Source organism: Taudactylus pleione, unplaced genomic scaffold (assembly GCF_031769625.1).
Source record: "Taudactylus pleione unplaced genomic scaffold, aTauple2 ptg000046l, whole genome shotgun sequence".
NCBI classification, from domain to species: domain Eukaryota; kingdom Metazoa; phylum Chordata; class Amphibia; order Anura; family Myobatrachidae; genus Taudactylus; species Taudactylus pleione.
In genome coordinates, this window is record NW_028284448.1 from 15663755 (window position 1) to 15680172 (window position 16418).

Below are 16418 nucleotides of genomic sequence, written 5' to 3' on the forward strand. Positions count from 1 at the left end.
CGATATATTGTTCATATCTTTCTGTGTGTATGCAACGAACGAACAACGATGCGCGCTGGTCGATAACGATATCTTTGGTCGTCCGTACATACAGGCCAATTTGGACGATATCTTCAATAATTGCCTGTTCAGAGATGTGGCAGGATGGCTTCACTGAAAGATATCTATCATAGTTATCTTTCAGTGTGTACACACCCAATATAGTTTGTCCTGCACTACAGAGAGTTCAAGAGAAATAGTTGATGCAGCAATCATCCCGTGTGTACCCTGCTTTATTAAACTTTTCTGACTCAAAGAATATTTTATACGTGGCTGTGTGATTCTATGAAGTAAGACTACAGACAGAAACAATTGATACAGTCACCAAGCATTTGATTTATATTATATATAACTATTATTTGTGATTTAAACTGAATTAATGGGTTTTATGTTTAATATTTACATTTAATATTGAGATTATCTTCCTGGTGTGTGAATACGTAGTTGTGCTTTACATTTTTGTACCTTTTGAGGGGATTGCACACCCCCCTTTTTCCTTCTGATAGCTGCAATCCACCTGTACTGGCTTTAAATAAGGCTGATTTATTCTCGTTTAGAATATGCAAATGATTAAAATTGCCTATGCTTGAAAACTGATGTTAACGTAGCTACACCCACTATTTACAAAGCAAACCCACAACCAGTGGTATTCTGGGCACTTAGTGTACATATACACTAAGCATTATATAATTAAAGATCCATTGGTTGGATATGTGGTACATTTACTTCAGAACGCAAGAAAGAACAAACACATCAAAAGACAAAACTTACTTTAGTAATTCAAGAATGGCAAGAACAATATCATTGACGTAGCAAAATCCAGATGCTTCTGATTTTTTAGCATGATGAAGCCCTCCCGCCCAATTAACAGCCATGTCTGTTTGCTGGCGATTCAGTTTCACGGCACCAGCTTAAAAAGAATAATATTTAAATAAATAATATTTTACATATGCATACATGCAAACACATACTCTCTCAATATAGTCACAAAAGTACCAAAACCTCTAAAATGCAAAAATCGAGTGATCAGAAACTGATGAATGAATTGCTAAAGAAAGCACATTTAATCGGAAAAAATTACCAACCCCCCCCCCCAACAAATACTCGCACTCTCATAAAATAAGGGAATTGCACACAAAGGGGACAATTACATTTTTTTATGGGGCGAATAAACTAATGGGCACCTGACGGGGCAATTCAATTGTTGCTCCATTAGGACACACATAGCCACGGTTAAACACATTTCTGCTCACAGCCTTAGAGGTGGCAAGCAGAAATGTGAGATAAATCAGGGCTTTAGATGCTCAAACAGGAGTTTGGGCACCCAAAGCAGGGCTTTAGACAGAGTTAGCTGCTATATACGGCTAAACCTGTACTTTTGGGCGCGCACGGGTGCCCAAACAGAGCAACAGTTGAATTGCCCCTTGAAAGTGCTATCAAAGAAAAGGTTAAATAACTTAGAAAAGACCATTTTTTGGGGGGCATTTCTAACTGTGCCAAATTCACATTTTCACCTCAAGCCACAGCTGCTTGAGTATACAGCAAAGACAGCAATTCTGTGCTAACAATCCTTACAGTTCTAAACCGCATTGTTACTTTGGGTTGGCTATGGGATCCTGGAGGTCATAATACAGACAGTGGCATCCCAACAGTCCAAATCCTGACCCAACTAGGTGCGTACCCTAACCCTAAACTCGCAGCTTAACACTAACCCTCCCCCCCCCCAGCCTAACCCTAGCCCTCCCCTAAATCCTAATATTTCCCTTCGGGATGCCGGTGGTTGGGATTCTGGCGCCGGTATTCTGAGCGCTGGCATCCAGACCAACGGGATGCTATCTATATCCCGTTAATTTACATCCACCACCGCTCAGTCTGCATTAACCATACAGATGGGCAAGCACCAGTATTTTTAAGCTTTCATACTTAAAGTCCACAAATGTAAAATAAAACAAAATGGACATGGAAAACAAAAATGTTGAACAGCAGTATACTCACCAACAGAGCCTCCAGTAGATAACTGACAGAACTCAAAAAGGCCATCAAATACCGGACAGTCCTCACCTACGTTGACTGAACATAAACACAAACATAGGTTACATATAATGAAAACGTTTTGTAAAATATGGTATTTTATTTGAAAAGACATACAAAAAAAAAAAAAATTCTATATTAAATGGGTTATCCAAATACAGAACAGTTCTTCCAGGTGGTCACAGATTAGTCTGAAGCAAAGAATGATTAGCAGCAATCTTATGAGCTAGGGTATGGGAACCAGTAATTATCCAAATGGTGCACCTTCAACAGTTTATTAAAACAAGCAAGCTTCTGGTGCTTAAAACAAAGACATAGGACAACATAAAAAAGAATTGCAAAAATTAGACATCAACCAACACAAAATATAAGTTCCAGTTTTTACCAGAACCTGACAAGCTCAATGTTGGACAGGGACATGAAGGGCCCACCGAGAAAATGCAGTTGCAGAGGCCCATGCTAAAGGGGTATGGTCAGCAACCACTGGTGCATGCATAATAATGAACCAGATTAATATCAGCAATGCACTGTACTGAATACACCATAGTCCTAAAAACACAGTATAATGTAACATATGTTTAATATTTATGCACATCATGATCCTTTATAAAATACCACATTAATGCACTGTACATACAATAGGAGACCGCATTTCTGACTTCCAGTGATGAAATACATGCCATTGTAAAAATAAAATCAACTATCTAAGCTCTTACTTACTAAGATGACTTAATTGTAGGTTAGTGAATTAATACAGAAATACAATGCCTTTTCAATCAATGGCAGGAACTGTGTTCATTATGTTAAAGCCCACGGCCAACAAGAAGACAGGGTTGTGTCGTGGCCACCCACTTTGATTGGCAGGAGGGCGAATCTTGGTGTAGGTTCTATAGAAGTGAACCAAGCACCACCAGGCAACGGACTCTCTAATAGAGTAAAAATGCCTAATTCCAGTGCACAGTCTGGAACCTGACCACTGGAGGACGGTTGGTCTCTCAGTCAGTGGGGTCCACTGGAGATTTCTCCAGTACCCTTGTGGACCAGTTCAATCTTGGGCAAGCTGAAAAGATGAACAGCTATTTTGTCCTGTTCATATGTTGCTAGGATGTTTCCTTGTTTTTAGACAATTTTTACCATCTCCTACTAAGATTGTAAAATCCAATCTAACATGAATTCAAAAAGGACATTCCACAGCATGGTTGCCACCAAACCCGTCGGGTGCCTTTAAATACAGGAAAATACAATGTGTGTATTACAATACATTACATGTATCACCAAATCAGGTTGGAGAGAAATATTTGATAAATACTTTATGTAAACAGAAAATAAGTGCACCACAAGGGATTAGTTGATCCACACTGAATTGGCAGAGTGAGTCTGCAGCCCGGAGTGGCTCATTGAATCTCCTCTGCAACCAGACTGTTGCCCTGAGGAAGGGTTTACTAAAGACCAGTTGCCAGACAAGGCTTGGCAAATAGGCCTATATGCTTCTCGGAGAACTCGTCGTGCCAAGGCAACAAGAGATGAATTTGCCACTGGGAACAGGAGGCTGAAAGGAGAGCTGCAGCAGCAGAGACTCAGCTACAATTGCTACGCCTCATCATCACCTCTATTTGGCTCCAGACAGCCCTCTTGCTCACGACCCTAGAATACACAGATCAGGAATAGGCATGTGGGGAAATCTGAGGGGTATGGAAAGGTCATATGGGGCAGCCTAACAGGAATTTAAGCAATGGGGTTATGACTTTGCCCTTCAGAATTAAAATGTGTGCCCTCTTCATAATAAGCATCCTGCCCTAAAAAAAGAACATTAATCTTAATAAATTAGTTACTGTTAACTACTTAACAATATTAATTATATTATAGATTTTGTAGATGTCGTCTATGTATCAATCTTTAAAAATGTAGATAAAGTCTAATATAAAAACATTTGGCTGTTCTTTACTTCCTCTTTTAGACACTGACTATGTGTATGGTTGGTTGTTTTTTTTTATAATTGTTAGATGTAATAGATTTTGTCTAGTACCATTCATTGGTAATATTGGTAGTCATGCTATCTAAAAGTTTTTATCCATTGTATGATCAACAACAATTAAAGGTTCTGGCAAAACTAAAGCTGGATACACACGTAAAGGATTTTCTGTCCAACCATCCAACTAGTTGATTGGTTGAAATGATAATCTGGTAAGGTATGAAAGCAAATGACAATCAGCAATTTGCTGACAAATGCTGGAAAATGGACAAAAACGGTTGTTTGAACAAATTGTCTAAATCAAACATTTAACAAACTTGTCTGAATGACCATTTCATCTGTTTTCTGGCATTTAGGAGCAAATTGCTGACCCTCAGTTACTCTCATACGTTACCAGATTTTCATTCCAACTAATCAACTAGTTGGATGGTTGGACAGAAAATCTTCACGTGTGTATGCATCTTTACAATTATGGAAGACTTAGCATATAGATCTTTAGCTCCAGACTCACTGGGCTATTTGCAAATAATTAAAAGGGTGAGATCATTTATTTTTTTGTATGGGCCTGATGATAAAGTTGATGTTTTTATAGAGTATATTTAAGGAACATTTATCAGTCCTGAAAAGTATTATTGCTGCTGTGGATAAGATTAATAATGGTATTTTTGAACACCTGTGATTTTTTTTTTTTACATTTACATTTTTAGGGATGTCAAATTTAGCTGTACTATTAAAATGAAAGTCACAGGGAGGGAGGGAGAGAAAAAAAGATAAATACTCTAGGAAAGTAAAAAATTTTACGCTAAATACAACTAATATGCCTGTAAACCTATAATACAACAATAGGCCAACAACACGATTTCTTGCATGTCCAAAATAAATATTTCAAATATAAGGACTATTTTCATGAAAAAACAAAGCTTTGTATGCTCGCTGTAGTTACAAATTAAGTTCTTATCTAAATCAAACTATTTTCCACACAGTGATTACTCACCAATCTCTTTTTAGCATTAGCTGCGAACAGCCAAATCAGGAACACAAAACAAACCAAATTTAATTTTCCAAACAGAACATTTCCCATGTCAAACAATAATATGATAAGCTCTAAAATATCAATCCATCAAATGCTGTGTCTTGCAAACTCATTCCTCAGGGAGCACTAAAGGCCCCCACACACACGGAGCGACATAGTGGCCATTTTGACGGTTGGAACGATATCGCAGTTATATTGTTTTGTGTGTGGGCATGATGTCTGCCACTGCGCGCTCCCGTGAGGTCATCCTTCACTCCTTTAGATCTTTGTCTGCACAAGAGATCTGGAGAATCGACAGTCATGCTAGTCTATGCGGGGGTGGAGGGGGGCCGGCATATCAGGCAGCGGATTTCTCCGTGTGTGGGGAACGCCCGATGTGTCGGTAGTCGGATCATGGATCGCATCGCTGAGTGCACATCGCACAGTGTACGGGGCCCTTTACAGTGCATGGTTTCCATTTTTCCTAGCAGGTGCACAGGTGTAGTCATTACTGGCTGACACATTTTAAAAGATCCACAGGTGGAGCTAATTATTTCACTTGTGATTCTGTGAGGAGACCTGGAAAACATGCACTGTTAGTGCTCCCGGAGGAATGAGTTTGGGATACATTGTTCAAGGGGTAAATTTACTAATGGGCGATTTTCAGTTCCATTCTATTTTGTGGTGATTTTGACAATCAGGTATTTACTAAAGGCAAAACAGACTCAAAGTCACCTCAAAATCCCCAGAAATTAGACTTTACACACAAATAGGACTTCAAATAGACATCAGGGGATGCGATGTGTGATCTCATACATGACTATGCGAGTGAGGAAGGAGGGAGCCGGCATATCGGGCAGTCGACCACCCGATCGCAGTGTGTGCAGACCGCCCGATATGTCACACGACAGATCCCCTATCACCTCGCACCATGTATGGGGGCCTTAAGGTTTTGCAAGTGATGTAATCAATAGTATGTTCTAAAACTGTGCCACATAACTTACATCTCTGCATCTGTTTGCTGTATTCTGACATGTTGTCTGGTCTTATCGATCGAAGAAATTTTATGTATTCATCACTGTGGTACTTGGTCATCTCTTCAGCTGTTGCCTTATGAGGGCGCTAAAGAAAAAACAGGCATTACTATTTATTAACAGACAACTCAATGAAGCAGTCAAGATAAACATTCAAAACAGAATACACGTGGGGAACTCTCTCTTTGAGGGGTCTATGTATCCATAATCGCGGTGCTGCCGCGATTATCATCGGTCCAACTCGCAGATAGATTTTCATTTTTAATGAAAATATCCCTGCTATGTACAAAGGGGCACTATCAGTTGTGGTAACCGCTGTCCCTACGAGTTATATCCCCGGCAAATTGTGGAAGTCTTTCACAGAAGTGAAAGACTTCTCCAGGGGAAGCTGACACTGCGCATAATATCAGCTTCCGGAGCCAGCCAGGGGCTGCGAGAGAGAGATCGAAAGATCTCAGTCCTGCCCCTGGAGCCCCCATAGGCTCAAAGCAGTTTGGTGTAAACTACCGTGGCTATACTCCGGAAAGCTTCACTTTTTGGAGTTTAGTACATAGGGATCAGATCGTAGTCCCCATTGATAATAACGAGGACTGCGTTCTGCAACGCTTATTAGCACTTTGGTGGAGATTCTGTGAAATCTCCTGCATTGTGCTTTTAGTACATAGAAACAATACATAAAATTATGTAGAAACTGCAGCTTGATACATAGGCCCCTAAATCTGTAAATCACTTGTGAAGTTCTGGGGTATTTTGCTCAGTAGAGTGGTCAGTGGTGCAGTATTTGGGTGCACAAATAAGGGTCACCATAAAGCTTGTCCAGGTTTAAACAAACAAAATGGTGCTTTAATATCATCAGCATACAGCAACAGAAGAAACAACCTAGCCCCCATTCAGGACACTACCTCACTTCTTCAGTCCTAACTATCAAGGGCAGCTAGTCCGACTTCTCAGTCCTGCCTGCTTCTTGCAGCCCCACTGGTGCTGTATCCTCTGGGCAGCAGATAGGTGTGGTCACACCCCTTTTTAAACTTTTGTGGACAGATCCCACCATCCCAGCACAAATTCAGTGACTAACCAATGCGACCTAGCTTCAATTCTACCATGCCCCATATAATGCAATTTACATACACCTACAAGGGGGCTCAAGGATTACTATGTTTACATAGATCACAATAATAATTAGATAAGAATTTTTCTTAGTTATTTAGCCCACTCACCGATAAGTTCTCTGTGTGGTCGAGGACCAGAAAGATCTAAAATGTATCCTTGAGACATCACACTTCTGACCCAAAGATCTGAGGTTGATCTGAACCAGGTGTCCCGGAACGGAAGCACGAGTCCCCTCCCTACTACTATCAGTCTGGAATCAGCCTGTGGAGGGTCATGAACTTATCTCCTGGCTTGGCTCCTGAACACCTAGTTGCCATGGCCACATGGCCCCTGATATTTCCCCTTCTATGGGGCCCTGTCTGTCCCCTGGAGGACAGTGTGAGACTTTTCAGGGAAACGAAAGGGCCAAACCTAAGAGTTTTAGCACTAGGAGGTAATACCGGAAGGGAAGGACTTTTACCTCCTGTCGCATGGGGAATGATGTAACTCACTTCTGACCCAAACAGCCACTTACCCGCAAACAGAATTACTTCCGTGGTTTTATTTTTATTCCAGGTCCGCCTGCCATGACCTTAACCACAACTTGGCAGAAACAGCTACGACTGATATGCCCTAAATAAAAAAGGCCATATGAAAAGATGCATGGTCCATATAGATAGAAGCTTGTTTAGCATAATCCAGTACGACAAGGATGTCCCATGAACCCATACCGGACTGTACACCCCCTGTCAACTCATCAATCCATGTTTCCGTGGCCTTGTTTGCCCAAGCCACAGTCAGGTCCCTGCAACTGCAGATAAGCACTTCAATGTAGCCTCCATCTTAAGGTCATTGAAGCTCTCAACATTGCTGAATTTGAAATAGGGATGACTGTTGCTTTTGCCTGTCTGGCTTTTGGGGGATCGAACACAGATAGCACCCCCTCCTTCCCAAGGCCATATAAAACCTCAGAAAAAGTATGTGTTAATAGAAAACCTGGCAGGACATTAATTTTTATTTTTTATGGCTTTAACCAGGCCTCTTCCAGGACAACCTCACAATGTGACAATGCAGGAAGAGAAACCGCCTGCTGCTTCTTCCGTTTGAAGTAGTCAGAGAAAGTCCCAGCAACAGTAGGGCTATCTTCTGAGATCTGTAAATTCTGGTAAATAGCCATAATCAGATCCTGGGCTCCAACACTATCCAACGAGTCCGGAAGCCGCCAACAGAAGATCAGCAGCATGCATTGACTTTCCCGCTGGTACCGGGGATTTGGGAGCCGCGGCTCAGGAGCAGATCTCCTTTTGCGCTGGAACTCGCCCAGAATCCCCACCAGGTGAGAACCACCAGCCACAAACTACCAGTGTACAGTGTGTAGCTGGGACTGAAAGCAAATTCAGGTACAGTAGCTCCTGGATAAGGGTAGAGGTAAAGACTGTTTATATCGCTATACTATACTTATACCCTGCTACTATATTGTAAACTGTATCTTACCATCTGGAGCAAAGATTTATTACCACCACTAACAATTACCAGCTGCATACTAATAACAGCTTGCTTTTGCCTATACTATATTAAGAGACTAACCAAATATCTTGCTGGACTACTATACTAAGCTTTACTGCTAATCAACTGACAGCTTGCTGATTTAATGTTTTAAATTTGCATTGATTCGATTGAAGTCAAATATGTACAATATTGTCATGGTATATGATTGCTGATTGAATATATTCCACCTGTAGACCTATAAATTTGTGTTTTCAAAAAAATGTTGATATAAGTAAATATTGGATTTTAAACTAGCAGCTGCGTCTGAGCGCTCCCATTTCTTTTTTACTAGGAAGAGAAACCGCCTGCTTCTTCTTCCATTTGAAGTAGTCAGAGAAAGTCCCAGCAACAGTAGGGGCATCTTCTGAGATCTGCAAAGTCTGGTGAATAGCCATAATCAGATCCTGGGCTCCCACACTATCCAACAAATCCATGTCCCATTCTGAGTGATCAATCAAGTACTGAACTAGAGTCTCCTCCTCCTCCTGAGGAGAAACTTCCAAGACTTTGTCACAAGGAAAGACGGCTATGTGGTCACTCAGTCACTTCTTATAGCAAGTTGCCACAGAGGAGATCAGCCAATATGTTTATAGCATTACATACTCAAGAAAGTCCCTTCTCAATGTTAAGGGCCCAGCCCGAATCTACCATACTACCATGATCTAGGGATAGGTAACCTGGGAGCTAACAATGGGCCTGCTTCAGACATGTACCCAGTTCACATCGCTGCTGCATCTAAAGCAGCATTTGAAAATATGCTAATGCAGCAAGAGGCATCTGAGGAGATTCCAAGACGCCTCCTGACAGGATCAAAGATCCGAGTGCCGCATCCAAAAACGCAGCATCGGATCACCATCTGAGAAGGCCAATGGCTGCACAGAATGCCCATCCTGCCTGCGTAGCCAAGGCCAGGAAACCAGCATCTTCAGAAGCAGACCCTGGCCTCTGCACTCCCACAAAACAGAAGTCACATGCCCCGTTTCCAGGAATGCAGGCTGGCGCCACCCCCAAATCAGGCTGTGGCTTGGAGACCCTGCGAGCATACTCGCAGATGGGAGGCCTAAGCCATGACCATCGCCCATACTGGCATCTCTCCTCAAAAGCTGGCAAACCCTCAGACATGCGCTGAGTAGCTCTGCCTCGTATGCCGCACAAAGGGGAACCGGATCTGTGCTCCAACCTGGAATTTTGATAGAACCTTTTGGACATAAATAATGCAAAGCCTGAGCAGTTCCCTGCTTCACTCTGTGGTAACTTCTGCCTAATACTCCATAGTGTAAATACATTTTTGTTTTCAAATCAAAGCTCAATCACTAAAGTAATTTTTAAACTTAACCTTAATAGTTACAGAAGAAATATGTCTGCAACAAAAGTTATAACAGTACAATTTAAGAGAATACAAAAACCCACTCCTGGCGAAATACATACGGTTCAAATCCCGACAGCGGCTGGCCCACACGGCTGAAAATCCTGATTGGTCCCAGGTAAGTATAAACCAACCTAACCCCCCTAACCCTCCTTAGGTGTACCCAACCCTAACCTTCCCCCCAGTGCCTAACCCTAATCCCCCCTCTAAGTGCCTAAACCTTCCCCGACGCCTAAACCTAAGTCCCCCAGGGGGGTGCCTAACCCTAACCCTCCCTCCCCCTAGCCTAACCCTAACCTCCCGGGGGGTGCCTAACCCTAAGTCTCCCCCGGAAGCCCTAAACCTCCCCCCCGCCCGCGGCTGTCTGCAGAGGCACCCGGCATCTCTTCGATCGGGATGCCGGACCCCGGTCTCCCGGCGTCGGTAAAATGACAGGCGTCTAGAATTAGACGCCTGTCATTTAACCCTCCCCGGGATAAAGCAGATGGGAAGCCGGCTGTCGGGCTTACGTTAGCCGGCTTCCCGATTGCATACCTTCCTGGCAACCTATGGAAATATTAGTAGAGCCAAGCAACTTCCTTTGTCAGACAACTCCAGAGACATTCACAAAACAACCTGCAGCCAGCCCACTCCTCACCATTTGCCACGAACAGGCATGAGAAGTAATATTTTTATATGTCCCTGCTGCCCCAACCAAGATGGATGCACCCATCTGCCATTTCCAATCACAGTTCACCGCAGGGGTTAAACAAACAAAAAAGTGCAGCACTTACTGGGGAGGGGAATCCGAAGTATCCATTGCCAGTCCCCCAAATGAGTTTTTTTTCCCTCTGCTCAGCACAACTTCGTTGGTTAAACTGTAGCAGGATGTGGCGCTTCGGCATGATGGAGCCATCTATTATATGAAGATGCCAACTAAGTGACTGCACCTGGAGCTCACTGTCCTCCCTCCACAGCCTGACCAGATCTCCACAGAGGTAGGCTCCAGTCGGCGTTTGTGCCCCCATAACTCGTCCAGGCTGTGACGGTATCAATTTAAGGCCGCGGCTTCCCATGATAGGAGTCTTTAAAAGGTGCAGTATTTTGGGACCTATGGGAATGTGTGTCCACCTACGGTCATTCGGAGTGGGCTGCAGCCATGTGGGACCACCACCGAACTACTGGTGCTGTAATCACGCTCTGTGGGCACACTGAAGGCCTGATTCAGAGCCGCTCGTAAGCGGCCGCTCATTCGTTCTGAGCGATGTTCGCGCAACTGCGCATGCGTATGGGTCGTAATGCGCATGCGCAAACCAGTCATTGCGCGCGGTCGGAAATCGTGTGCTCGTAATACAGCGGGGGCTGCTAATTTGATTGACAGAATGTACCGTTTGTGGGTGGTAACAGGGGAAGGTGCTTGAAAACGGGGGAGTGGAGATCCGAACGCAGACGTGCCTAACGGTCAAAAGGGCGTTTAATGGGAGTGCATAATTAGTAAAGGAGCGTCATCCGAACGCAGGCGTGCCTAACGGTCAAAAGGGCGTTTAATGGGAGTGCATAATTATTAAAGGAGCGTCATCGACCACGTCACTTGGTTGTCTTTTAGCCTCAACTGCTCGCAGTGATAGCGGTAAGAAAAAGCTACCACAAGCACTGCGAGCAGTTCAGATGCCTTTCGATGGTCCCGAGTAATCTAATAAATACCGGAGATGACGTGTTATGCGAACTGCAAAGGGGCGTCTTTACGAAATAGCGAGCGCATTTTTCGGCCGCTCGCTCAGACAGAGGCGTCAACACACCGCAAAGTGCGAGCGCTCAATTTAAATATCCGGACCCTTTTTTAGAACGACCGTCCGCAAATAACGTCCGGCTCTGAATCAGGCCCAGAGTCCCATAAGGCATCTGAAGTGTGCAAAGAAAAATACTAAATACAACAAAAAAAGATTAGAAAATAAAAAACAAAAGCCTCCTAACATTAAAGCACACAAGCTAACGCCGGAGACAATTAAAACTAATCACAGATCTATTCTTAATTCACTGAGAATGCTGCTTCGGTTTCAAGATAGGCTATACCTTACGTAACAAATGTAAACAAAAAACAGAAAAAAATAGAACATTGAAGCCTGTCTCAATGTTTATAAATATGAATCAATATTTAATAAAAATTAAAACTTATATTAAATACACCCTAGCAGGAATAAAGGTGACATAAATATGTCACAACCAATCTATAACCTCAACAATTAGGTGAGATGGTGGCAATATAGCAGATAATTAAAACCTAATGACTAATAACCATAGCCAGCCTATCTAATATAATACAATAGTATCAATATGTGACATTGCCATGTAAAGGTAAACTGAATACAATGTTACAATAAAACACAAATAATTCACAATTTAGTCTGCTAAACAAAGAGACTCTGAAATACTGGCATTTTTAAACCTGCAATTATTCTTGACCCTGAACAACTCAGGGACACAGGTGTCTTGAAATTGGACTGATTTTGATCTCTGAATCCGATATTACGCTGTGGTTACTTATTTTTATTTCTCTTGTGCTTTATCAATTATTTGTGTTTTATTGTAACATTGTATTCAGTTTACCTTTACATGGCAATGTCACATATTGATACTATTGTTAGATTGGTTGTGACATATTTATGTCACCTTTATTCCTGCTAGGGTGTATTTAATATGTGTTTTAATTTTTATTAAATATTGATTCTTATTTATAAACATGGAGACAGCGCTTCAGTGTTATATTTTTTCTGCCTCCTAACATTCATGCCTCTACTGTAGGCACTAAACGAAATAACTGGAGATAGAAAAAAAGGTGGAGATAGGAGGGTTTAAGAGGGAGGAGAGTTCTAGCCTCAATAGAATGAAATATTTAGTGCCTACTGCGCAGCCTTCCCACTTAAATCCACTGTTTCCAATGTCCCCCAGATAGTACAAAAGAAAAACAGGAAACACATTGAGTTTATAAGAAAGCATTGTAGGTTTATAAACAGACTTACATATATTTCCATCTTTCTGTAAAGCCCATAGTTCAGAAGTAAATTGTGGGTCATCCGTATCCTATGTGGCTTCATGGGGTGCCCTTGTCCATAGTAATAATTTCCAATGTCACCTAGAAAGAGATTCTGTTTAGAATGTGTGATATTAATAACCAACTCAATACAAACACATTCATGCAGATTACCAGAAGGAAGGGCAAACAAACTAGTTTTACAAAATGCTGCTCGATGGATACAGACCATTATTAAAATAATTTATAACAGAACATAAACACTACAAATGTAAAAGTTTCATTACATACTAGTTCTCTCTACGTTGAAGATGCAATCACTATTACAGATGTGTCCGTATACACTATTCCTGCAGTTGCTCCAAACAGCCTGTGTGACTCTGCTTACGTGTAGCGACTTTTTCTTTGTCTGTTGCAATGCGATGCAACGTATCCGATTCACAGGACTGCTCTACGGTTTGTGGCATCACATGCTTAAGGAAAAAAAAATGGCAACACTATCTTCCTGTTAGCAAATGTTGACAAAAAATCTTTTTGGCAGGAAATAAAATAGGCTCCTTAAAGATATACAAAAAATAATTGCTTACACCATAGTGCCTGTAACTTTCCAAACCTTCTGGCAGAGGTAATAATCTGATAAAATATGATGGCTTCTCTTTTGCCAAGGTCATGGCAACCCCCCATAATGCATTTACGATAACCACCTCTTAGATCAAGTAAATAAAACACTACACACCGTAGATGGTGGGAATTTTATTTATCACTTCCATAAAGTTGGTGCCCCAGAAAAAGAAATTTCAAAAATACTATTCAAATTTGGTTATTGGAGCAGGTTATCCTACACACCCCATGCTCCGGTGAGTACAGATGTACCCACCTGAGTCAACAGAATGGGTTCTTCCAATGCTACTGATTGTAAAGTGAAAAACTCCTCCCTCACTGGTAGGGCAACCGTCTGAGTTCCGTCCTATGTCCCACCATCGATCAGCTTGAGATGAGCCTTCACGATTCGTCGTTATCATTGGGGTACCGTGACCCTATTAGCAGTACCACTGCACACAGTCACAGGTGTCATACACAGACATAGGTGTCCTCTGCCCATCATGAGGCAGGTCAATTTCAGAAGTGTGCCCAATGACTACACAGCCCCGGAGGACATATCATCCTCCCATCAATTTGTGAACATTGTACCTTGATTATGTTTAGTTTGCAATTGCATTATCCAGATGGCCAACTGCCAAAAGAAAAATTATTGTGCTAGTAGGGAGGGAGGGTGGGAAAGATTGCCTCAAAAAAGACACTCTTGTGTTTTGGCTTTTGTTCTTAACGGGTCATTGCCTCCCCCTCTCTGCCTTGGAACCTATCTTCTCTTGTAAGTAACCTTTAACCACAATGTTGCCTGCGGTGTTGGCCCTTACCACGCTGCTTACAGTGACACACCTTTCAGCACTTATGGGGACATAAGACTAACACCCAAAATTTCCCCCAAAACTACATCGCTTATCTACATTGTTCTCACTTGCAGATCACGGCTTCTGTAATACCACTAGGAAAAAAAATGCTATACACATAAGCACTTAATGTACTATATTGAGGTCCCATTGTGCCACAAAAGATCAGACAGATGAACAAATTCTTTTTACTGACTGAAAGAAACAAATTAATAACTTCAGAAGACAAAATTTGTCCCCAGAAAAACACCCTGTGCTCTAATTTTGAGTGTAGATATGGCAAAACCCATGCTAAATTCATCATGTAGAAACGCCAGGATACTGTGCTGCTGTTTAGCTCCAAACTTCAGTTAAGGTAGAGTCCCTTTTATTGGCACATGGTGAGAGTGAGTGGAAGGCTATATTAAGGAGTAGGTAGTCAAAAAGTAGATAATTTATTTAAACGTTTAAGGTTCAATTGCTGAAAGTTGTCCATTACATAGGGTCCTCAACAGGCAATATCCAGTAGTTTCGCAGATGGGCTTAAGTGCAGTGGGCTCCCATTACTTATCACAAGTCATGCCCAAATGCACTGGGATTGGCCACGTAAAGTGGCTAAACCCATGCAAACTACTGAGGGCTATTCCCAAACACCAGACTTTGGGCAGAATTCTGCTCGCCACCTCAGGAGGTGCCCATCAGCACAAACAATTGCTCACGGTCACTTTAGACAGAAGCTGTGGCAGCGTTAAACAATTGAATTTCCTCCTAAATCAGGGGGTTTACATCAGTGGTAGCAACAGGAAGTCAGTAGTCCATTAAGTCTTCACCTGCAGTCTCAAACTGGCTGCTCCTGATCAGAATTAAACTCTGCATTGTTCATGCTGGGAGTATTAGTGAGTAGGAGATTTGTGTAGGAGTGCAAGTGAGGGAGGGGTATGTGCCAATGAGTGCACGTGGAGTGACATGTGGTGAGGTTTAAGTGGCATGTGGGGGAGTTGTCAGCACATATTGGATCTGAGGGATTGTAGGGGTATTCTATATAAAGCTGCCTGAAGGGTAATTTTGATGGCAAGTGGTAGGTTTGAATGGAATGGGGTGGGGATTTTAAAGCACTTTAGGGGAATATTGGAATGAATGATTGCCAACCGAAAGGTAAATTCTAGGGTGAACCGCTTTCCAAGATATGCACTACCAAATTAAGGTATAAATAGAGAACAGCTTAATTGATATATCAAGAGCTGTGCTCGTTGGTACAGCAGGTACAAAGGTTTTAACAAGCAATCCATTTATTATTAGATTTGGTCACAAACTGAAAGAATATGCAGTGCTGCTTGAAAGTTTGTGAACCCTTCAGAATTTTCTATACTTCTGCTGAAATTTGGTCTAAAACTACCTCAGATATTTTACACAAGTCCTAAAAGTAGATAAAGAGAACCAAATCAAAAGAGACAAAAAAAAATTAGACGTGCTCATTATTGAGGAAAATGATCCAATATCACACATCTGTGAGTGTCAAAAGTATGCAAACCTTTGCTTTCAGCATCTGTTATGACCCCCTTGTGCAGCAATAACTGCTTCTAAACGTTTCCGGTATTTCTTGAATAGTCCTTAACATCGGCTTGGAGGAATTTCACCCCATTCCTACATACAGTACAAAACAGCTTCAACTCTGTTCTGTTGGTGAGTTTCCTCCCATGAACTGCTCACTTCAGATCCTTCCACAACAATTCAATTGGATTAAGGTCAGGACTTTGACTTAGCCATTCCAAAACTTTACATTTATTCTTCTGTTTTGGGTCGTTGTCTTGCTGCATGACCCACGTTTTCTGGAGATGCAGCTTATAGACAGATATCTTGACATTTTCCATTAGACTATTCTGGTAT

At 42.0% G+C, this 16418-nt stretch overlaps 1 protein-coding gene across 1 annotated transcript in view; it reads right to left on the reverse strand.

Moving 5' to 3' along the window:
• The window catches only part of HDAC2 (histone deacetylase 2), a 60877-nt gene that overhangs the window by 30632 nt on the left and 13827 nt on the right, over positions 1-16418 (reverse strand). The window contains exons 2-5 of the mRNA XM_088460495.1: positions 13091-13203; positions 6059-6176; positions 2035-2109; positions 811-949 (exon numbers count right to left, since the gene is read on the reverse strand). Coding sequence (XP_088316621.1) covers positions 811-949; positions 2035-2109; positions 6059-6176; positions 13091-13203 — 445 coding nt within the window. The remainder of the gene's footprint in view (positions 1-810; positions 950-2034; positions 2110-6058; positions 6177-13090; positions 13204-16418) is intronic.